This window comes from Hypanus sabinus, chromosome X2 (assembly GCF_030144855.1).
Source record: "Hypanus sabinus isolate sHypSab1 chromosome X2, sHypSab1.hap1, whole genome shotgun sequence".
Classification (NCBI taxonomy): Eukaryota; Metazoa; Chordata; class Chondrichthyes; order Myliobatiformes; family Dasyatidae; genus Hypanus; species Hypanus sabinus.
This window is the reverse complement of record NC_082739.1, coordinates 18,728,460-18,753,125: the sequence shown is the minus strand read 5'-3', so window position 1 is coordinate 18,753,125 and position 24,666 is coordinate 18,728,460. Positions and strand designations below refer to the sequence as shown.

Genomic DNA, 24,666 nt, shown 5'->3' with positions numbered 1-24,666 from the left:
CTGCAATCAGTACAGCGTTGTCAATCGCAGCAAAAATCTCATTCAGTTGCTTCATGTACAGTTCCTGGACGACTTCACTTTTGGGACGTTCGCTACTGCGTTCGGTTTCAATTGTTATCCTTTCCTCTTCATCAGCTCTTCATCTCTCAGTTCTTGGTCATGGGATGCCAAAATCTCTTCAACATCATCTTCGTCAACTTCCAAAACACTTAGCCAAGCTCACTATATCCTTACTTTGTTCACCGCGATCGAAACGCTTAATTCTGTCTAGTTTTATGCTAAGTGTAACACCCTTAGCTTTTCCGATACTTTAGAATTCATCTTGCTAACGGGCACACAAAATAAATCGACATAAAGCACAGATGCTCACAGGCACGTGTTTAAGCAATGCCGGCTAGAATGCAGTTCCGGGCGAGGAGCTTGGCTGCTCGGCGCGCGTGCTGCCTTTTTTTTGTAACAGTGAAAACACCCTCTGTTAGCGAAAACAGGTAACTAATGTAGGTGTTTCGTAACAGTGAGGTGTCGTAAAGCGAACGTTCAAAAAGCGGGGGACACCTGTAATTACTGTTCCCGAACCTAGTGTTGTGAGTCCTGAGGCTCCGGTACCACCTTCCTGATGGCGGCAGTGAGAAGAGAGCATGGCTTGGGTGGTGGGGCTTCCTGATGATGGATGCTGCTTCCCTGTGACGGTGCTCTGTGTAAATGTGCTCAGTGGAGGGGAGGACTTTACCTGTGATGGACTGGGATGCATCCACTACTTTTTGTACAATCTTCCATTCAAGGGCATTGGTGTTTTCATGCCAGGCTGTGATGCAGCCAGTCAATATGCTCTTCAGTACACATCTTTTAGAAGTTTGTCAAAGTTTTAAATGAAATGCCGAATCCTCACAAACTCTTAAGGAAGTAGAGGTGCTGCCGTGCTCTCTTCACAATTGTACTGCGTGCGCTGGGCCCAGGACAGGTCCTCTGAAATGATAACACCGAGGAATTTAAAGTTCTTGACCCTCTCCACCTCTGGTCAGCAGATGAGGACTGGCTCATGGACCTCGGTTTCCTTCTCCTGAAATCAATAATCAGCTCTTTGGTCTTGCTGACATTGAGTAACAGGCTGTTGTTGTGGCACCACACAGCCAGATTTTAAACCTCCCTCCTGTAATGCTGATTCATCACCACTTTTGATTCGGCCTATGACAGTGGTGGTGTCTGCAAGTGAATCACTACTTCACCTAAACTGACTATTTTGGTTCCTGGATGGTGGGAGGAAAGAGTTAAAACACCAGGTGTTGCCTCTTCTGCAGCATCATGGGTAAGTTCAGTAAAGGGGGGGGGGGGGTTGTTTGTGGAGATGAAAGAGTGAACCAGGAACTTGTAAAAGGAAAGCGAGTTGGGTCGGGGAGGGATGGAGTACAGTTGTATTTGACGATACAATCTTATTGAAGCGCAGTTGAGAAGGGGGACTTGAGATAGGGCTGAAACAAAAGCTGTTCCATGCCCCTTTTATAATTTATCGTTGGTTTCTGGGTTTGTGTGGGGACAGAAAAGACTCAATATTGGTAAATAGGTTAACTATTTATTTACAAGGCAGAAATTAAACATTCAGTAAACCCTTTGATCTAAACTGAGCACCTGAAGCAGCAGGACAAAATAGACACTAACCCTACGCACAGTGGCAAATACTTATCTAAAGTGTGCACATGGGCCCTCTTTACTGCAGCACACCTCCAGTGTTTACTGTTCCCATGGCACTGGCAATAAGCCCGTAATAACCCAGAGAGTGTTTGGTTACCACACACTAGATTCAAACTCTGCGGGCACCATGAAGTTAACAGCTAAATGGAAGCTAGTGGGAGGGCTGCAATGTTCCTTCTACGGGCCAATCACTATTGGAGAGCTGTTTTTGCTTAAAAGGTAAGATGGACACCTACTGCGTTGTTCCACCCCTGAAAGATGCAACACTGTGAAACTCAGGTCACAAGCTAGTATAATCCCCGCAGATGCTCGTCGTCATGACGTAGGTGATCAAGGTCCCAAGACTGTGATTATTCCTTTCAATCTTTTTATTGAAATTCATATATATAAAGAGAAACATAACATAATATAGATAGGTTATAAATGCATTAGATTTAAAGTTAAATTTATAATAGGATAACAATATCTTATTAAATATCAACCAAAAAAAACTTATAATAAACAATCAAACCTATTTTGATTGAACATGAAAAAGAATAAAAATAGTCATCAAAAGAAAAAAAAAGTAAAAATGCACGAAGAAATGTATATTAAAAAAAATAAACCTAAACTAACATGGGCAATAATACCAGTTTATATGAGTATTGTAACGTTCTCCTTCGGGTGTAACGAAACGCCGAATTTAACGTCCGGATAAACCACAGTTAATAAGAACCAGATCGCAGTAAGATTAACCATTTACTGTTCACTCTTCACATTAACATATGGTGAAAACTGTTGATAAAACAATACAAGATTGATACAGTATTTGTTCCTTCCTTAATATCACATTTCAAGTGTAAATACTTGCAAAGGTGACTATAACTACATTACACTAAGGTGCAGTATACAGGGAGAGTTTACCTGCTCCATTGACTACTTTAAATACACTTCCATGCAAACTATCCGCGACTCTTTAACTAACGAAAGCATGAACATTATCTACCGTCGTTACCTCTAACAGGATCAGCATTAATATCTTAGTTCAATATATCGATTATCTATTAACTTACAGCGTTGCTCTCACTGTGATTTCTCATGCCTGCAAAACTGCTTGTGCTCAGGTGAGCCTCGTGGAAAGCCCCCACCCTCGCGCTAATTTCAAACCGGTGTTTTCCCACAAGACGCGGCGAAACCGGATGTGACGTCATCGCATGCCGATATATTTTACATGCAATGAATACACTTTAAACACTTCTAATTCTAACTAGAAAATACTATTGAATGAATTACTAAGCGAAAATATTATAAACTAAATAACTGTCGTAAAGACAGCACACTCCCCGCTTGACCTTCGTAAGGTCACAATGAGCAGAGTACAAAACTTAGTCTCTTAATCAGTCATTGGGTAGAAGTAGAATAACTTCTGTAACTGGCCCTTGGTAAATTTTCACATCGCCTTGGTCGGTAGTCTTCAATTCGATCTTCCTGACATGTCCATCCCCGCTAGGGAATGTAGCAGTGATTCTGGCCGTTGGCCAGATTCCTGTGGGGTCCTGTCCACTTTTGTCTCTGTTGCAACGAGGGTAGATATTTTTGTCTCCAGCGAGGCCAGAACTGATTTGCCAGAGCCTGGACTTGTCTCCATTGTTTTGTGTACAAATTCTTGTCTGAGAAGTCTCCTGGTGGAGGAGGTGCTCCTGCCTTCTGCGTAAGGAGCGTTGATGGCGAAAGTATAAAGGGGTTTTCTGGGTCAGAAGACACAGGTAGGAATGATTGTGCGTTTATAATGGCTGTGACCTCTGCCATTAGGGTGCACAGTACCTCGTGGGCCAATCGGGTGCGTTGCTGCATCTCAGGTTTCCTTTTCCAGGTTTTCCGTAAGGACGTGAACCGTTTGACTGCCTGCTCTTTGTTATCTGGTGAGCGCTGGCGTGGTTCTCTGATTGGCAATGGGGCAACCCCATTATTTGCTTCATCTCTGAAGACCTTGGTGTCTTTGGGTTTTAAAGAAATGGTATCTTGAGCTGATTGTGCAAGTTTGTTTCCGTGCTCGGTTTGAACGAAAACTGACTGACCTAGCGTCTCGTCGGTTACTTTACGCTTGGTAATGTCTTGTTGTGCTTCTTTAGGGTACACCTCAGTGAGGCAGATCTCGGAACAAGAACGGCTTGACTGAGTTTGACCGCAAACTTCTGTACAGTTCGAGCTGACAATTGTTGTCCTGGAGTGAACCTCTCCCTCCCCGCCGTCCTGTTGTGGGGGTGAAGGAGCGTTGTCGGTTCTTTCATTCTTGACTTCATCACGGAGCCGTGAGGGTAAATTTCCTTCCTCGTATGGATGTGATGCAATCGTGACTCTCTGAGGTTCCTCGTAGCTGGGGAAGTTATCGAATACGTATGGAGAGGGGAGACGAGCCTGCCTGTCTATTTGATGTTGTACATAGTCGCTTGTGCGTTCCAGTCTGGTCCTTTCTAAAGTAGATCTTACTTCGGTCAGATCACGCGACCCTTCAGCTTGTTCTATGTACTTTGCTTCCACCCTGGCAGCTTCTCCTTCTCCTTCTAGCTGCAGCACATGCAACTCTGTCGATATTTTTGTCATTTCCAACTGGGTTTCGGCCTCTTCGGCTTCTCTGGCGGCCCTTTCTTTCTGGATTTCGGCTTCTTTGGCAGCCTCTTCTCTTTGTCTGGCGGCCCTTTCGGCTTCTTTGGTGGCCAGTTTCATTTTCAAAACTGCCTCTTGTTTGGCGTAATGCAGTCGCACCTTGGCGGCTTCTGCCTTGGCTCTTGCCTGTGCGGACTTACTTGATGTCGTTCTACTGCCCTTGTCGCTGGGCGCCATCGACTTGATCCCGGATCGAGCTGACATTGCAGCACTTGGAACACCTGATAACGCCTGGGTGGGCTTACTTGATGTCGGTTTACTGCCCCTGTCGCTGGGCGGCGTCGACTTGATGCTGGATTGAGCTGACATTGCAGCACTTGAAACACCTGATAATGCCGCTTTTTCACTGTCACGTTCTCCTTCGGGTGTAACGAAACGCCGAATTTAACGTCCGGATAAACCACAGTTAATAAGAACCAGATCGCAGTAAGATTAACCATTTACTGTTCACTCTTCACATTAACATATGGTGAAAACTGTTGATAAAACAATACAAGATTGATACAGTATTTGTTCCTTCCTTAATATCACATTTCAAGTGTAAATACTTGCAAAGGTGACTATAACTACATTACACTAAGGTGCAGTATACAGGGAGAGTTTACCTGCTCCATTGACTACTTTAAATACACTTCCATGCAAACTATCCGCGACTCTTTAACTAACGAAAGCATGAACATTATCTACCGTCGTTACCTCTAACAGGATCAGCATTAATATCTTAGTTCAATATATCGATTATCTATTAACTTACAGCGTTGCTCTCACTGTGATTTCTCATGCCTGCAAAACTGCTTGTGCTCAGGTGAGCCTCGTGGAAAGCCCCCACCCTCGCGCTAATTTCAAACCGGTGTTTTCCCACAAGACGCGGCGAAACCGGATGTGACGTCATCGCATGCCGATATATTTTACATGCAATGAATACACTTTAAACACTTCTAATTCTAACTAGAAAATACTATTGAATGAATTACTAAGCGAAAATATTATAAACTAAATAACTGTCGTAAAGACAGCACAAGTATGATAGTGTCAAAAACTCTGGAACTCCATACCAGAACAAGAATAAAAAGAGAAAAGGTCTGGAAGAGGCCAAATTAATTCATATGAAAGTGTCGAATGAACGGTCCCCAAGTTTCTTCAAATTTAATTGATGAATCGAAAATAGTACTTCTAATTTTTTCTAAACTCAGACAAGAGATAGTTTGAGAAAACCACTGAAATGTGGTAGGAGGGTTTACTTCTTTCCATTTTTGTAATATAGACCTTCTGGCCATTAATGTTACAAAGGCGATCATTCGCCTAATTGAAGGGGAAAGTCGACTATCATCTTCATTTGGTATACCAAAAATTGCAGTAATAAAATGAGGTTGTAAATCAATATTCCAAATTGAGGAAATGGTAGCAAATATGTCCTTCCAATAGTTATGTAAAGTGGGACATGACCAAAACATATGGGTCAATGAGGCCACATCTGAATGACATCTGTCACATTGAGGGTTAATATAAGAATAGAATCGAGCAAGCTTATCTTTAGACATATGAGCTCTATGTATGGCCTTAAATTGTATTAAAGCATGTTTAGCACATATAGAAGAAGAATTAACCATTTGTAAAATTTTTTCCCATTTTTCTGTTGATATATTGAAGTTCTTTTTCCCACTCTTGTTTAATTCTACCTGATATTTCTGGTTGTATCTTCATAATCCTATTATAAATAAAAGCCACTAATCCTTTCTGACAAGGACTCAGGGTAAAAATCCTGTCTGAAAAGTCTATCAAAGTTGAATTGGGAAAGGATGGTAAAACTTTATATAAAAAATTTCTAATTTGTAAATATCTAAAAAAAATTAGATTTAGGTAAATTAAATTTGTTGGAAAGTTGGTCAAAAGACATCAAACTACCTTCAAAAAAGAGATCACGAAAACATATTATACCTTTCCTTTTCCATATGCTAAAAGCTTGATCTGTTAAAGAAGGTTTAAAAAAGAAGTTAAGTAAAATAGGGCTATCAAGAACAAATTTTTACCAGAGTAAAAAACTTACGAAACTGAAACCAAATTCGTATTGTGTGTTTGACAATAGGATTGGATATCTGTTTATTGAGTTTAACTAAATCAACCAGAAGAGAAGAACCAAGAATGGAGAATAAAGAATATCCTTGTGCAACATTACATTCTAAATTTACCCACTGTGGGCACAATGGTGAATCCAAATCTAGTTTCCAATATATTAAGTTTCGAATATTATTTGCCCAATAATAAAATCTAAAGTTAGGTAAAGCTAAACCACCATCTTTTTTAGATTTCTGTAACTATCTTTTACTTAACCTGGGATTTTTATTTTGCCACACAAATGAGGAAATTTTTGAATCAATGTTATCGAAGAAAGATTTAGGAATAAAAGTTGGTAAGGCTTGAAATAAATATAAAAATTTCGGTAAAATCATCATTTTAATAGCATTAATCCGACCAACTAATGATAAGGATAAAGGAGACCATCTAGTAGTAAGTTGTTGAATTTGATGAAGCATGGGTAAAAAATTCAATCTGAATAAATCTTTATACTTCTTAGTAATTTTTATACCTAAATAAATAAAGTTATCAGTAACAACTTTAAATGGTGTCCTGTCATTCAATAAAGTTTGCTCATTTAAAGGAAATATTTCACTCTTATCCAAATTTAATTTATAACCAGAAAAACTACCAAATTGAACCGACAAAGATAGGATAGCGGGAATAGACCTATCAGGATCAGAAATATATAACAACAAGTCATCAGCATAAAGTGATAACTTGTATAACTTTTCATCACGAGTAATACCAAAAATATTAGGAGATTCACGAATAGCAATGGCTAAAGGTTCTAATGCGATATTAAATAATAAAGGACTTAAGGGACAACCTTGTCTCGTACCACGAGATAATTGAAAAAAAGAGGATCTATGATTATTTGTAAGAACAGAAGCAACAGGTTTATAATATATTAATTTAATCCATGATGTAAAATTAGAACTAAAATTAAAATTTTTCAAGGCATTAAATAAGTATGTCCATTCAACTCTATCAAAAGCTTTTTCAGCATCTAATGAGATAACATTCTGAGGTTGTGGGTGAAGAAGTATAAATTATATTAATCAATTTTCTAACATTAAAAAAGGAATACCGATTCCTAATAAAACCAGTTTGGTCTTCTGAAATAATCTGTGATAATACTTTTTCTAACCTAATAGCTAAAATTTTTGTAAGAATCTTAGAGTCTACATTTAATAGCGATATAGGGCGATAAGATGCACATAAAGTAGGATCTTTATCTTTTTTAAGAATTAAAGAGATAGTAGCTTCATAAAAAGACTGAGGTAATCTCTTCTTAGTAAATGCATCATTAAAGATTTCACATAACCAAGGGGAAAGCAAAGAAGAAAAAGTTTTAAAAAATTCTATAATATAACCATCAGGACCAGGAGCTTTCCCTGAATTCATTGATGAGATAGTCTCTCCTACTTCGGCCATAGAAATAGGAGCATCAAACACACTTCGATCTTCATCTGTCAGTTTGGGAATATTTAAATTGTTAAAAAAAATTATCCATCATGGACAGATCGCCATCAAATTCTGATTGATATAAAGATTTATAAAAATCTTAAAGTATTATTAATTTCTTTATGATCAGTAGTCAGATTACCGTCTTGTTTACAAATTTTAATAATTTGTCGCCTAGTCGAAATAGCTTTTAATTGGTTAGCTAACAATTTACCAGTTCGATCACTATGAATATAAAATTGAGCCCTGGTCTTAATTAATTGATTCTCAATTGCAGAAGATAATAATAAGCTATGTTCCATTTGAAGCTCAACTCTCTTCTTATAAAGTTCTTTGGTAGGAGTAACAGAATAAATCTTAGAAATTTCTTTAATTTTATCCACCAATAAAGCTATATCTAAATATCTTTGTTTTCTTTTACCAACGGAATATGAGATAATTTGTCCACGGATAAAAGCCTTGAAAGAGTCCCAAAGTATTTCTCTGTCAATCTGTTTGGTATAGTTTGTTGAAAAAAATAAGTCAATTTGTTGTTTTATAAAGGTAGTAAATTCTGGATCTTGAAGCAAAGTAGTATTGAGTCTCCAAGATCTAGTATTAATGGAAGAGTCCGAAATCCTGATAGATAACTTCAAAGGTGCATGATCCGAAATGGCAATAGAATCATATTTACAATCAGTAACATCTGTTAATAAACGATAATCAATAAGGAAATAATCAATTCTAGAATAACTATGATATACATGTGAAAAAAATGAAAATTCTTTATCTTTAGGGTTCATAAACCGCCATATTTCAGTAATTCCCGAATCAACCATAAAAGAATTAATAAGTAAGGCTGATCTATTCGGAAGAGTTTGAATAGGTTTAGATCTATCCATCAAAGGATTCAGACAACAATTAAAATCTCCACCCATTATCAACATATATTCATTTAGATTAGGAAGGGAAGTAAATAAACGTTTAAAAAATTCAGGGCAGTCAAAGTTTGGAGCATAAATATTAAGTAGAACCACTTTTCGATTAAAAAGTGAACCAGTAATCAACAAAAATCTGCCCTGTGGGTCAGAAATAATTTCATGATGTGTAAACGAAATTGAGGGGTCTATAAAAATAGACATACCCCTAATTTTGGCGGTACAATTCGAGTGAAATTGTTGGCCCCTCCAGAACCTAAAAAAGTGTTGATTATCCTCCCTCCTAATATGGGTCTCCTGTGCAAAGATAATATTAGCATTCAGTCTATGGAATACTTTAAATATTTTTTTACGTTTAATCGGATGATTTAAACCATTAGTATTCCAAGAGATAAAATTAATAGACTTATCCGTCATGCCAATATTGATTGTGTATATCATAAAAGGTTAAGAAGACACATAACCCATAATTCAGGAAGAAGAAAAAATGATTCAGGAGCAACCGGAGAAAATGACACCTCAACAATATTAATAATTTAAAGTTGGCCCATAAACTAAAAGCAAAAAAATAAAAAGCAAAAGCGTGAAAAAAGCTCCTTACCCCCTCCCCCAACCCCACGAAAAAAAGCCAAGCGGCAGGCGCACAAACTAATACTAATATTACCCCCATTTCAAGATGGCAACTCCATGAAAAGATAAAAAGAGATTATAAAACACCCAGATTTAAGTACAGGGTTGCAAAAAAAGAATATATATCAATCAAAATGAAAAAAAAAGTAATAAAATAAAGTAAAAGGTCATTAATTAAGAAAGGATAGACGTTAAAGTTTGAAACAGTGTAATATGCCTTTTAAAAAAAAGATTCCATATTCAAATACAAAAAAATGACGTTTCAAAAGCAAAGACTTATGGGAAGAAGAAACGACATTTTGAAAAAGCCATATTACAAAATATAAATGTAAATTCACCAATCTATTAAAAAAAGTTTAAAAAAAAAGGTTATCAAAATAGAATTAAAAAAGGATTCAATAATCACTACAATATAAAAAAAGGGTCCAAAAATCCAAAACATTTGTCCCATTCTCAAATACAAGCAAACAAATGAATGCTTACGGAAAGCAAAGTCTTATGGGAAGAAGAAACGACATCTTAAAAAAAGAAATCATTATTACAGAATATAAACATGTATATCCAATTCAGAAAAAAAAAATAAGAAAAAAGACATTATAGTGAAATTAAAAGAGCATCTATAAACCATGATAGTAAAAAAAAAAACTGGGTCTACAGACCAAAGTAAAAAGCTATAACGCAGCTTCATAAGTTAAAGCCCAAAACGAAATGGCATCTTCTCTCCAAAAATTCTTCAACATAACACATAGTTCAGCTTATGCTGGAAGATCGATGTTCTTCAACGAATTTCTTCGCATCTTCCGGAGTATTAAAAAAGCGCTGAGTGTCGTCACTCAACGTAACTCTGAGATTTGCTGGGTATCTTAAAGCTTGTTTAAATCCAATCGAATGAATCTCTGCCATCACTGGTTTAAAAGCGATTCTTGCTTTCATTACTTCAAATGAATAATCTTCAACAATACGAAACGTGTTGCTTCTGTAAGAAATCATACCTTTCTGACGAGCTAGTCGGATTAGAAGTTCTTTCTCCCGAGGATAATGGAGGCGAACAATCACAGCTCGTGGCTTGTCTCTCGAGATCGAAAATCAAGAAACTCTGTGGGCACGATCAATAGTAGGTTTAGCTTTCAAAACATCAGCGCCAAAAACTTCCCATAATAAGTTAGAGAAAAATTCAGTTAAGTCACCAGATTCAACATTTTCGGGAAGCCCGATGATTCGCAAATTCTGTCTGCGAGATCGGTTTTCAAGATCGGTGATTTTAAACTTATAATGCCCTACTGTTTTAGCAGTCGACAGTACCTTCTTCTCCAGTGTTTGGATTGTACGTATTTTTTCACAAATTAACTTATCAAGAGCTGCGAACTTTTCTTCATGTCATTCAATATCTGCTGCCTGCGATTGTAACTTGGTATCAAACGATCTAACGGCTTCTTCGAGCCCAGACATTTTCGCAGTAAGCTTATTTTCCAGACTTGTCATTTTACTTTCCAAACTTGCAAGTTTAGTATCTAGTTTAGTATCCAGAAGATTAGAAATTGCGTCAATAGATAGAGGCTCTTTAGACGATTTCTTAGGTGCAGACATTTTAAGTTTGGAAAGATTAAATCAAGTATTATTTTAGAAAAGAAATAAATCGTAAGTATCAACCCATGTAATAAAGATGAAAAGATTTGATTAAAGGGTGATTATAGTTTAAAAAATGAAGAGCGCCTAAAAGGCAGATGTTTACGTCGCCATCTTGAAACTCCCGCAAGACTGTGATTATTCTTCGTAAATTTTTTCTACAGAAGTGGTTTGTCCATTGCCACCTTCTGGGCAGTGTCATTACAAGACGGGTGACCCCTGCCATTATCAACACTCTTTAGAGATTGTCTCCCTGGTGTCAGTGCTCACATAATCAGGACTCGTGACATACACCAGCTGCTCCTACAACCATCTGTCACCTGCTCTCGTGGCTTCACGTGACCTTGATCTGCGGGGGGGGGGGGGGGGGGTTGTTGCTAAGCAGGTGCTACACTTTGTCACCTTGTCCAAAGTTGACCTGCAGGCTAGCAGAGAGAAGGAGCTCCTTCTACCTCCTTTGGTAGAGACATCGTATCTCCACCCCACCATCCACAGCACTATACAGAAAAGGTAACCCAATAATACGCAGAATTATCAACCCACCAGTTATGACCCCATGTTTTACAGTAGTCCAACAGCATCCCGGTGCCCCAAAAGACCACCAAACTTCTCCTGGGGTGTAGAACTTACAGAGCTGGCCCCCCACTTTCCTCTCTGCTGGATATGATCCCAGACTCATTGGCAATGTAGGTGCAGCACTCGTGACCAATTACAGGCAGTCCAGGGTCATCCTATTTTTCAAGGCCACCAGCTGAATATCCATCATCTCAGTTGCTACTCAGCTGATCCCCTTTTCCTAATTTATACTTGCTACTTTATTTCTATGCAATTTGAAGTTCAGTATGTGCAAGTACGTAGATGAGCAGTGGACTGCTGTTACATTTGGGCAGGAACCAATGCCCCATTTACCACCCACCTATCAGGCTGCACACCTGTCTTTACTTCGACTGCACACTCCCTCAGTATGACTGCTGGAATTAGCTCAACAATTTGGTGTGATAAACTTTCACAAATAAACTTAACTTAAGATAAGGGGAGGGAAGTTCAAGGGGGATATTAGAGGAAGGTTTTTCACTCAGAGAGTGGTTGGTGCGTGGAATGCACTGCCTGAGTCAGTGGTGGAGGCAGACACACTAGTGAAGTTTAAGAGACTACTAGACAGGTATATGGAGGAATTTAAGGTGGGGGGTTATATGTGAGGCAGGGTTTGAGGGTCAGCACAACATTGTGGGCTGAAGGCCTGCAATGTGCTGTACTGTTCTATGGTAAACTGCGTAGAATGATTTTTTTTTAATACATCCGCCCTCTCCTTCCACATCTAGAGTTAATTGCCCCCAGCAATACGTCTACCACGTATTTTGGGCTATCAGTAGTCTGAAAACTCTGCTCAACAGGCAACGGCTATCTGATTTGTTGAACTATAGTTTACAATAAAAATAGAAAATCTTGAAAATTCTCAGCAAGTAAGACAACATTTTAGTGTGTAAACAAATAGGTTGTGTTTCAGATCAATAGCTTTTCATCAGAGCTTCTTCCATTATGTTGAATTTTTATTTCAAATTTCCAGCTTCTGCAGTATTTTGTGTTTGGACGGATAATCAATTGGAAACTTAGTTCAGTGCCTTGCATTGTTTTTAAAGAAAGTTTAAAAGAAGTAACTAGTTTGCTCACTTTGGGAAATGAGTCCAGTTATATAAAAGATTCATAAAATTAATTAATTTCAATCTGACCAAGGTCTAAAGAACTAAAATGGAATGGATTATCAGTGCCAGTACTGAAATTGAGGATTAGACAAATAATACTCGGTCTCAAATTGTGCATTGTTATTCATCTTTGCAAGTGCCTTTGTAGAAAAGCAGCATGAAAGCTTGCGTGATCTCGTTTCTGTAGTGCTGCTAAAGTTTCTTGTGTTTAGTGCGCAAATGATTGTATATTTTGTCTGAATATGCAATTAGATTGGAACTAATTTGTGTTAAATAACATAAATTAGTTCCATTCTCTTTGCATATTCAGAATGTGCCAGATCTGCGATTTTCCACCGCCCCATGACAATTTCCAAAGCACGATTAAGAATAGTTACAGGTCTGAAGCACCTTTCCTTCAGCAAAGCCTTTAGAACAGACCAGTCTTCTCAATGAGCAAGGATGCAACAGGGATGTAGCTTGTACATTATTACTGGACAATGCAGGATGGAAGAGGAACGATGTTGCAGTTGGTCTCAGTTTCTTGGACAAGGAGAAGTTTCGGAGAGGAAATAAATTGCTGTGTGTTAGAATTCTGGGAGTTCTTTGTTTATGTGTGTGTCCGCAATGAACATATTTTGGAATGTGGTATGTTGCTTTTAGAAGTCAAATAGCCGACGAATTTTAAAAGAAGAAACTGGGACAAATTACTACCCAGCTTTAGAATTTAACAGATTTTAATGTGAATAATAATCATAGAATTAGAAGGAAGACTGAGCAGTTGACCTCCCGTAGCAATGCTTGCTCTATGGGAAAACTTTTGCCTATGTATTTTAGTTTACCTATTTTACATATCTTGTAAAATGTCTTTTAAATTGTGATCTTGTATTTAGATTTTTCTCATCTACTTTTAGCCTGCCAAGCCCAAGATGGTAATGGAATACTGGAGTGGCTGGTTTGACCACTGGGGCAGTACTCATCACATCTATCGGGAAGGTACATGGAATTGTTGGAGATTTTTTCTTGTATTTTGAATGAATTTCCCTGGCCCTGTCCCTCCTCTCACTCTCTGGAATTCTCTACCTAGATGATTGTGGACAGTTCATTATTGGAGGTATTTAAAGAGGAAATAAATAAATCTTTGAGTGATCAGGAAATTGAGAGCCATGTGGACCTGGCAAAGAAGGAAAGTAGAGGCCTGGGGCAGATGATCTATTGAACGGCAGGATGGGTTTAGAGGCCAGGTAGCCTCTCACTGTGCCTATTTTTTGCTGTTCTGGGTTCATGTGTCTGTAATAAAAATTGTTTTTGTGAAGTTGATGAAAGAATTCCATTGCTCAGTTTGCTTTTGATTTATGTGAATTTTCTGCAACCTATTTGTCAAAACAATAAGGGCCATGCAAATCCTTGCCCTGGTCATTAAGTTCCTGGCAGATTTCAAGGAAAGTAAAATGTGTCATATTGGCTCTTGGCTCCCAGGTGAATTATTTTCTTGTGCAATCTGTTATTTACTCGGTAAGAACCACATTTAAAATGAGATTTTTGCCCAAACCTGTACAGCAGTTATGGTTTAGTGCATCCTAGTGGAATTCTTAGTCACTAGAGCAAATGCAATTCCTTCGAGCTGCTCCAGGAGAGAAGAGTTGAGTGTCATTACCGCAGTCTCTGTCTCTGCATGATTGCATGAAGCATTTTAGATTTTCTGATAACATGGGCAGAGCAAACAAGCGGGGAAGGATTTTTATTTGTGTAGCTTCTTTCACGAACACAAGACATTCTAAATCACTTTACATCCAGTTGGTGATGTGACGTAGAAAGTCACTGAGTTAGAGGGATGCACAACAGAAATGGGATCTTTATCCCTTCTAGTCCACACTATCAACCATTCATGCAGACTGATCATACAGTATAGCCATACTTTATTCTCCTGATATTCTCATTAACTCCCCCACACCAGACTCAACCAATCACCTTCATAGTTGGGGCAATTTACAATGTCAGTTAACTTAACAGCTCAAACATTTTGGGGATGTGGGAGAAAAGTGGAGAACCTGGAGGAAACCCACTTGCTCCCAAAATTAAACCACAATGTCTGGTGCTGTGAGGGTATTTTTTTTTTTGGTCTAGTTTTGCACTCTGCTGCTTTTTTTGGAGTTGTAAGTGCTTGTATCAATTTGTACTTTGCCAAGTGCTTTTATCAGCAATATGGCACTACTGCTTAATCTCTTTACTTGAGGGGTAAAAATTATGCAGGTTATGGGGGTTGGGGTTGAGAGGAAACTGCATAGCTCCTGTAGAAAATAGTACAGCAAGCTCTTTTATGAGAAAGAAGTTGGGAAACTGATGTAACATTTTATCTTGAAGCATGATAGTTCCTCCGGATGCAGCTGAAGAGTGAATCTGGATTATGCAAGAGTGGACTTGGGTCGAGCCAGAGACAGAACACAAGAGTCCACTCAGAACAAGTTGAACTATCTAGAAATATGTTGAAATAGAATTATGGAATTTCATTGGACCTGAAAGAGAGTATTCATCTCTCCACTACTGGCTCCTGGAAAAAGTCCTCCACCAAATCACATGGGGACACTCTTGCTCAATTTCCAAAATTATTTTTGTCAATAATTTCTCATTTTCACAGATGTTTATGGAATCTGCTATCCCTCACTGGCATGGGATCAAACAATCCTTTTTTCCAAAAAGACCCTTCTTAAACAAATAATTTCCCAACCTTTCTTCCTCCCTGTCTTTGTGTTAATGTTAACTTTAAACAGATTTTCCGCGGTTGCTATCAAGTTGCTAATTTGCTTTCATGATTTGTGTATGGTGTGAGTTTTAAACTGCTATATTTTCAAGAAACAATTAGTACATACCTCACGTTAAAGACAGTTGTTTTGGGCAAATATCAACATGCAAGAAATCTGAACAAGGTGCCATCAAGATTTACATGTATAAAACATGTAAATTGTGCTAGAAATGGAAAATAACTGATGAGAAGCAGCAATTGTTGGCTTTTAAGTCCTGGGAACAAATGATTTAGGGTGTGCAGGTATGTATTAAATCTCTGGAGACAGCATGCTCATTTACAGCTTTGTAGGAATAATTAAAGAAAATTAAGTAAAGCATTGATTATGGAAGTATAAATAAATGGGGTAAGGCTGTCATTGCTCCAATTGGAAGGTAGCCGTGAGCCTGGGTCTAATCAACAATACAACCATCAATCTGCCTTCAATAAGTTTTTCTATACAAATGTCTGCTGTGTAATTCAGTGGCTTTATGTAAGGTTTTATGCTAAGCTTCCTATGCATGTAATATGTACCAAAATCCCCTCTGCACATTAGAAATAGATTGTAGTTGAGTCTTGAAAAGTATGCTTCCGATCTTTATCTCGTGCAGAGATTTTAGACTTGTTTGATTTCTCCTGCAGGAATATTGAATACCATTGAGGCTGTTTTAAGCAAAGGAGTTTCTATCAATCTCTATATGTTTCACGGTGGGACTAACTTTGGCTTTATGAATGGTGCTCAGGATTTTGGCAGCTATATTGCTGATGTCACCAGTTATGGTAAGTTTATGGGAGATGCTATTGGATTTCTCAGTGGAATGACAATTGTTCATTTTTGAGATCAGAATCACAATTGATTTTTTTGAATTGGAGATATCAGTTCGGTCATACTCAGTAGATGGGGCCTGTGATTCGTTCTGGACTGCTTAAGCCAGTCTTTGGCTGAAAGACAGGTAATCAAAAAAATCACAGATGCTGAAAATAGACAATAGACAATAGGTGCAGAAGTAGACCATTCGGCCCCTCGAGTCTGCACCGCCATTCTGAGATCATGGCTGATCATTCACTATCAATACCCAGTCCCTGCCTTGTCCCCATATCCCTTGATTCCCCTATCCATCAGATATCTATCCAGCTCCTTCTTGAAAGCATCCAGAGAATTGGCCTCCACCATCTTCCGAGGCAGTGCATTCCACACCTCCACAACTCTCTGGGAGAAGAAGCTCTTCCTCAACTCTGTTTTAAATAACTGACCTCTTATTCTCAATCCATGCCCTCTGGTACTGGACTCTCCCAACATCTGGAACATATTTCCTGCCTCAATCCTATCAAATCCTTTAATTATCTTAAATGTTTCAATCAGATCCCCTCTCAATCTCCTCAATTCCAGCGTGTACAAGCCCAATCTCTCCAATCTCTCTGCGTAAGACAGCCCTGCCATCCCAGGAATCAACCTAGTGAATCTACGCTCCACTTCCTCAATTGCCAGAATGTCCTTCCTTAAACCTGGAGACCAAAACTGTACACAATATTCCAGGTGTGGTCTCACCAGGGCCCTGAACAAATGCAAAAGAACATCCTTGCTCTTGTATTCAATTCCCCTTGTAACAAAGGCCATCATTCCATTTGCCCTCTTCACTGCCTGTTGCACTTGCTCATTCACCTTCATTGACTGGTGAACTAGGACTCCTAGGTCTCTTTGCATTTCTCCCTTACCTAACTCGACACCGTTCAGACAATACTCTGCCCTCTTGTTCCAGCTTCCAAAGTGGATAACTTCACATTTATTCACATTGAATGACATCTGCCAAGTATCTGCCCACTCACTCAGCCTATCCAAGTCTCCCTGTATTCTCCGAACGTCCTCTTCGCATGTCACACTGCCACCCAGTTTAGTATCGTCAGCAAACTTGCTGATACAGTTTTCAATGCCCTCATCTAAATCATTGACATAAATCGTAAAGAGCTGTGGTCCCAATACAGAGCCCTGTGGTACCCCACTAGTCACCTCCAGCCAGTCTGAGAAACACCCATTCACTGCTACCCTTTGCTTTCTATCTGGCAACCAGTTTTCTATCCATGTTGAAACCCTGCCCCCAATGCCATGAGCTCTGATTTTACTCACCAATCTCCTATGTGGCACCTTATCGAATGCCTTCTGAAAATCTAGGTACACAACATCTACTGGCTTACCCTCATCTAACATCCTTGTTACACCCTCAAAAAACTCCAACAGATTAGTCAAGCATGATTTGCCCTTGGTAAATCCATGCTGGCTCGGCCTAATCCTATTTCTGCCATCTAGATGTGCCACTATTTCGTCCTTAATAATGGACTCAAGCATCTTCCCCACGACTGACGTTAGGCTAACAGGGCGATAGTTCTCCGTTTTCTCCTTCCCTCCCTTCTTGAAAAGTGGGACAACATTAGCCACTCTCCAATCTTCAGGAACTGATCCTGAATCTAAGGAACATTGGAAAATGATTACCAATGCATCCGCAATTTCCTGAGCCACCTCTTTTAGAACCCTCGGATGCAGACCATCTGGACCCGGGTATTTATTAGCCTTCAGTCCTACCAGTCTACTCATCACAGTTTCTTTCCTAATGTCAATCTGTCTCAATTCCTCTGATATCTTATGACCCTGGCCCATCCATACATCTGGGAGATTGCTTGTGTCCTCCCTGGTGAAGACAGATCTAAAGTATGCATTAAATTCTGTTGCCATTTCCCTGTTTCCCATAACAATTTCTCCCAATTCATTCTTCAAGGGGCCAACATTGTTCTTAACTATCTTCTTTCTCTTCACATAGCTAAAAAAGCTTTTGCTATCCCCTTTTATATTCCTGGCTAGACTGAGCTCATACCTGATTTTTTCTCTCCGTATTCCTTTTTTAGTTAAGATCTGCTGTTCCTTAAAACTTTCCCAATCATCTGTATTCCCACTCATCTTAGCCCTGTCATACTTCTTTTTCTTTAATGCTATACAATCTCTGACTTCCTTTGTCAACCACTGTGGCCCCTTCCCCCTCTTTGAATCCTTCCTTCTCATTGGAATGAACTGCATTTGCATCTTTTGTATTATGCCCAAGAATATCTGCCACTGCTGATCCACTGTTTTTCCTGCCAGGGCATCTGCCCATTTAACTTTGGCCAGCTCAGCCCTCATGGCTCCGTAGTCTTCTTTATTTAATTGCAACACTGACACCTCTGATCTGCCCCTATCCCTCTCAAATTGTAGATAAAAACTTATCATGTTATGATCACTACTTCCTAATGGCTCCTTTACTTCAAGATCACTTATCAATTCCTGTCATTACACATCACCAGGTCCAAAATAGCCTCGTTCCTGGTTGGCTCAAGCACAAGCTGTTCCAAAAATACATCCCTTAGACACTCCACAAACTCCCTATCCTGGGGTCCAGCACCTACCTGATTCTCCCAGTCCACCTGCATGTTGAAATCTCCCATAACGACTGCATTACCTTTAGCACATGCCAATGTTAATTCCCTAATCAACTTGTACCCAATATCCACGCTACTGTTTGGGGGCCTGTACACAACACCCATTAGGGTCTTTTTACCCTTACTGTTCCTCAGCTCAATCCACACAGACCCTACTTCCCCTGTTCCCAAGTCACCTCTTGCTATGGACTGAATCTCATTCCTCACCAACAGGGCCACCCCACTTCCCATATTTCTGTCTCTACGATAGCACGTATACCCTGGTACACTCAATTCCCAGGCCTGATCCCCTTGCAGCCATGTCTCCGTTATCCCAACAATATCGTAGTTCCCCATTTTCATCTGAGCTTCAAGCTCATCTGTCTTATTTCTGACACTACGCGCATTCAAGTATAGAATTCTTAGCCCATTCCTCCTCTCTTTGCTTAAAACACTGTCTACTGTACCTAACCCAGCTCCTTGAACTTCCATCGGGCAAATTGCACCCTGAATTTTGATGACCTTCTCAAGATCACCCAAACCTTGTACACATTTAACCCCATGCACGTTCTGACCAACTCTCTGGATCTGGATCCCTGCCCCCTGCACATCTAGTTTAAACCCCCCCGAGCAGCACTGGCAAATACTCCTGCAAGAATGTTAGTACCCCTCTGGTTCAGATGTAGACCGTCCCTTCGAAACAGATCCCAATGTCCCTGGAACAAAGACCAATTATCCAAAAACCTGAACCCTTCCTTCCTGCACCATGCTCTCAGCCTCGTATTAATGTGCATAATCATTCTATTCTTCGCCTCACTCGCACGTGGCACAGGTAGCAATCCCGAGATTGTCACCCTGGAGGTCCTGCCTTTCAGCTTCACTCCTAACTCCCTGAACTCTCTAAGCAGGACCCCCTCACTCACCTTACCTACATCATTGGTCCCTACATGGACCACTACATCTGGGTTCATGCCCTCACTCTCAAGAATAGCCTGCACCCGATCTGAGATGTCCCGGACCCTAGCACCAGGGAGGCAACATACCATCCGAGACTCCTGATCTGCCCCACAAAATCTCCTATCTGCCCCCCTAACTATAGAGTCCCCTAAAACTATCGCTCTCTTCTCTTCCCTCCTCCCCTTTCTAGTTGAGGGTTCAACCTCTGCCAGAGGCAGGACCACTACAACTCATTCCTGGTAGGTCATCCCCATCAACAGTATCCAGTACGGTATACTTATTGTTAATGGGAATGGCCGCAGGGGTGCTCTGCTCTCTCTGCCTGCTCCCCCTGCCTCTCTGGACCGTCACCCATCTGCCTACTTCTTGGTTTTTTGGTGTGACTACCTCCTGATAACTCCTATCTATCTCTGCCTCCACCTCCCGAATGATCCGTAGTTCATCCAGCTCCTGCTCCAACTCACTAACTCGGTCTGATAGGAGCTGCAGCTGGACGCACCTTTTGCAGGTGTGGTCATCAGGGACAACTGTGTTGACCCTGACCTCCCACATACTGCATACGGAGCACACCACTGCTCTGACTGTCTCCCCCATACCTGAACTGGATTAATAGAATAAGTCTAAAAAGCACCTAGCGACCTTACCTTCTTCCCCTCAGCGAGCAATCACACAAGCTTACCGAAGTCCCCTTACGCCGAAGCCCACTTAGCCAAAGCCCAGGACTCTGCTTCCACGGACTCCGCTGCCCGCTCTGAAAAGAAGTCCTGAAAAGAAAATCTAAAATAAAAGTGAATGCACTGGAATCGGTCAGCAGGACAGGCAGTGTCTGTGGAAAAAGAACAAGTCAACAGTTGAAATGTTTTTGTCAGAATTAGGAAAAAGTATTCAGGTTATTTTAATTAGCAGAGATTGTGCTGGGGGTGGAAGGTGGATAGGATGAAGGGAACAACTCTGATACAGTGAGGCCAGGGATGCTGTGGTGATATGCTGATGAAAGATTAGTAAGGGCAATTGGAAAAAGAATATAAACAGAAGAATATATAAAATCTGTGAAATGTGGAGCAGCAGGAAATGTCCAGCTGGTTAGACCCTGAGTGGAGAGAGAAGGTAGAACTTAGTATTACAGATAAACTTGTAGCAGAACTGCCAGTTCTATGAAGGAAGTGAACTACATGAAATTGCTCTATCTGATATAGAGTCTAGAATTAATAAGACAATATTTTCTTGCACCTTGCCTTAATTTTGGTCTTTTCCAGATTATGATGCACCCTTGTCTGAAGCAGGAGATTACACAGAGAAATACGTGCAAATTCGGAAACTCTACAGCAAGTATTTGGGTGAATTCTCTTTACTTTGTGAAATTTACACATTTTTTGGGGGGGGGGGGTGGAACTATGACTGCATTTGTTTGTTCCTTCCTGTAGTAACAAGCCAGTTCAATGTTGGGTGAGAAGAACTCAATCATCAAATTCAGATGTACATGTTTCAACAAGAGGTTTCCTGAGTTCCCGAAAACCCTGGCAATTTCTGTAGAACATCCTTTACTTTGCCTGTGATCATTGACATAACAGTGAAATTTGTTATTTAAAACATGAATTGCAAAGAAATTCCGAATTGTTTCTGAATTATGCCCAGAAATGTTGGAATAAAATATCCACAATTTACCATTTTCTTAGTGATTGCTGCTTGACTTTCTGTGTCGCTAGTATGAGATAGGTAGCTTTAGCAGAGAAAATTTGGACATCATTATTTATTTTTATTTATTGAGATACAGCACGGAGTAGGCCCTTCTGGCCCTTTGAGCTGCGATGCCCAGCAATTAACTGATTTAACCCTAGCCTAAGCATGGGTTAAACAATGACCAATTGACTGGTACATCTTTGGACTATGGGAGGAAACCGGAGCACCTAGAGGAAACCCACACTGTCACAGGGATGACGTGCAAATTCCTTACAGACAGCAATAGGAATTGAAATTGGGTGGCTTGTACTGAGAAGCACTCTGTGCATGGGGCATAATTATTTTGCACTTTTTCTATGCTATAGCTGCTTTTTGCACAATGCTGACACCAACAGTCTAATCACAGTACTTTTTGCATATCACAGACTAATTATTTAGTATACTGCATCATCCTCGTGGAATGACTTCCTACCTTTTTGTTTATGAGGATTCAACTTGAATACAATTTACCTTCTTGGGTGCTGACTGTTAATGCATATTTACTTACTACACATCATGAACCAGCATCATGTTTCATTGTACTTAATGTTTCACTACATATTAGCATTTTCTAATCTTTGATCATTTAAAATGTATCCTGTCATATTGTTCTTTCCAACAAACAGGTTTTCTCATGTTGCTCAAAATTTGCCATTCATGCCAACTTGTTTAACTTGTCCATAATCCCTTGTAGTCTGTTTCCTTACACTTATTGTCCAGTGCTTCAAACTTGTTCATGCAAGTCCTGAAGAAGGCTCTTGACCCGAAATGTCGACTGTTTATTCTTTTCCATCGATGCTGTCTGACCCGCCGAGTTCCTCCAGATTTTAGTGTGTGTTGCTTTGGATTTCCATTGTCTGCAGATTTTCTCATTTTTATGATATACTACTCTACTGCAAAGTCCCTTTGAGGGATGCCTACCCCAAAGAAGTTTAAATCTTCCCTTTGGACATTCAGTGAAACCTTCTCTCACTGCTCCTCCTGTGTGATCTCTGCTGCCCTCTGACTGTCCTGAAGATGGGTCTTGGCGCAGAACATTGACTACTTACTTTCTTCCATGGATGCTGCCTGACCTGCTGAGTTCCTCCAGCATTTTGTGTGCGTTGCATATAAAATTTTGTTTTCTCATCTATGCCATTCACAGAACATGTGAAAAGCAGAAGGATCATTATTGATTCCTATGCATCCTTAACCAAACCTGGATTACTATTTCACTGGACCTCATGAGCCCATATTTCTGTAACTACTTTTAATATGGTGCTTTGTCAAGTGCTTTTTTTTTTTGAAAATGCTGAGTTACTAAATCCACTCTTTACCCTACTAATTACACCCTAATGATTTAGTCAAACTTGATTTTCTCTTCATAAAGCAATGTCTTTACTGCATACTGTTAAGACATATTACTGCATCCTTAATGGTGAAGTCAAGCATTTTGCCAGAATATGTTCTCTTTTTATAGATTATGTTAGATCACAGGTTGCATTTTAAAATTAGACAAAATTTTCTCTCACTTTCTCACAGGTGAAGAATTACCTGAAATGCCACCTATGATGAAAAAGCAACGATATGCTCCTATTCAATCAAAGGAATACATTTCATTATGGGATGCACTCGGTCAGGTAGAAAAGGTACATTTTGTTGATTATTGTTTACTACGTAGCCATCCATTAAACCTAAATGTGCAGGGTGAGTGATGCTGACACACATTAGATGCAGTTGTTAATAGGTTTGACAAAGTCAGTCCTGATCATAAACATTGGAAGTGGTGGCATTTTCCAGTTGGAGGCGACCGTTGCTTTTAACTTAATTTCCATCTTGCGTAATGGAGTATCACTTCAAACTGAGACTTGAAATTTGAATGTTCATTGCACTTACACTGGGTTCCTTACAGGTGAGGTTGTACACGCTTTGGCTTTAAAATAAATACTTATATAAAACTCTGGTTAGGCCACATATAGAGTATTGCATACAGTTCTGGTTGCCCCACAATAGGAAAGATGTTTGAGGCTTTGGTGAGAGTGAGAAGAGGATGCTGCCTGGTTTAGAGGGCATGTGCTATCGTGAGAGGCTGGACAAATTTGGATTGTTTTCATCGGCACGGCGGAGGCTGAGGGGAGATCAGAGAATTTTACAAGATTATAGGAGGCATAGATAGATAGGGGGTATCTGTTTCCCAGGGTAGAAATGTGGAAAACCAGACATCTTGTATTGAAGGTGAGAGTGGGTAGGTTCAAAGGGGATGTGAAGGGTAAGTTTTTTTACTCAGAGAATGGTGGATGCCTGGAATGTGCTGTCTGGTACGGTGGTAGAAGCAAATACATTAGAGGCTTTTAAAAAACATTTAGATAGGTACATCAATGTGAGGAAGATGGAGAGATTTGGACATTGTGTAGGTAGGAGGGATTAGTTTATGGGGCTTTCAAATCTACTTTTTAACTGATTCAGCACAACATTGTGGGCCGAAGGGTCTGCTCCTGTGCTGTACTATTCTGTGTTCTATTAACCAATCAGTTCTTCCTAAACGAGTTTCAAATATAGGAACTATGTGCCTCCTGAGATGAGACTTTCTAATAAGTGCCCTGACATTTACTCTGGCATGTAACTTCATTGCATTCTCACTACATCACTTTAAAATGTAAACGTATGCCAGGTCTCTCAGATGATGAACAGTTTGGGGGAATAAACTAAAATTGAGAGGAAAGTTAATGCAATGGAAGTATTAGGGGACATCATAACATACATGCATTATATCTTTGAAAATCAGACCATATAATCAATATTTCAAGCTTCTAATGTCTGGATTTTCTAATGTAAGAGGAACAAAAAATAAACTTTACGAAGCTTGAAATGTGCACTTTTAGATTTGCTCTGAAGTTAAATTCCCCAGTCTAAGATTAGTTCTTACCTTCCATCACATCCAGTAGCATTTATCTGCTGTGAGTCAGTTGACCACATTGCTATATATTTCATAGGAATTAACATGTAGGTGACTGAATAGTCTAAATATGTGGATATACAGGACCTGAATGAT

At 39.7% G+C, this 24,666-nt stretch overlaps 2 protein-coding genes across 3 annotated transcripts in view; one reads left to right on the top strand and one right to left on the bottom strand.

Annotated features, from left to right (window-relative positions):
* LOC132385201 (beta-galactosidase-1-like protein 2) overlaps window positions 1–24,666 on the top strand; it is a 90,788-nt gene that overhangs the window by 38,756 nt on the left and 27,366 nt on the right. For both annotated transcript variants that reach the window (XM_059957103.1, XM_059957101.1), the window contains exons 9-12: window positions 13,648–13,729; window positions 16,158–16,295; window positions 21,173–21,253; window positions 23,157–23,263. In XM_059957103.1, coding sequence (XP_059813086.1) covers window positions 13,648–13,729; window positions 16,158–16,295; window positions 21,173–21,253; window positions 23,157–23,263 — 408 coding nt within the window. The remainder of the gene's footprint in view (window positions 1–13,647; window positions 13,730–16,157; window positions 16,296–21,172; window positions 21,254–23,156; window positions 23,264–24,666) is intronic.
* LOC132385202 (uncharacterized) lies at window positions 1,393–4,326 on the bottom strand. Its single transcript, XM_059957104.1, has 2 exons — window positions 2,742–4,326; window positions 1,393–2,463 (listed from the first exon to the last, which is right to left on the bottom strand). The coding sequence occupies exon 1, from the start codon at window positions 4,270–4,272 to the stop codon at window positions 3,175–3,177; it is 1,098 nt and encodes a 365-aa protein (XP_059813087.1). The 5' UTR covers window positions 4,273–4,326; the 3' UTR covers window positions 1,393–2,463; window positions 2,742–3,174.

Coding starts and splice junctions, on each gene's coding strand:
- LOC132385202 (XM_059957104.1), bottom strand. CDS start 4,272: ATGACAAAAATATCGACAGAGTTGCATGTGCTGCAGCTAGAAGGAGAA.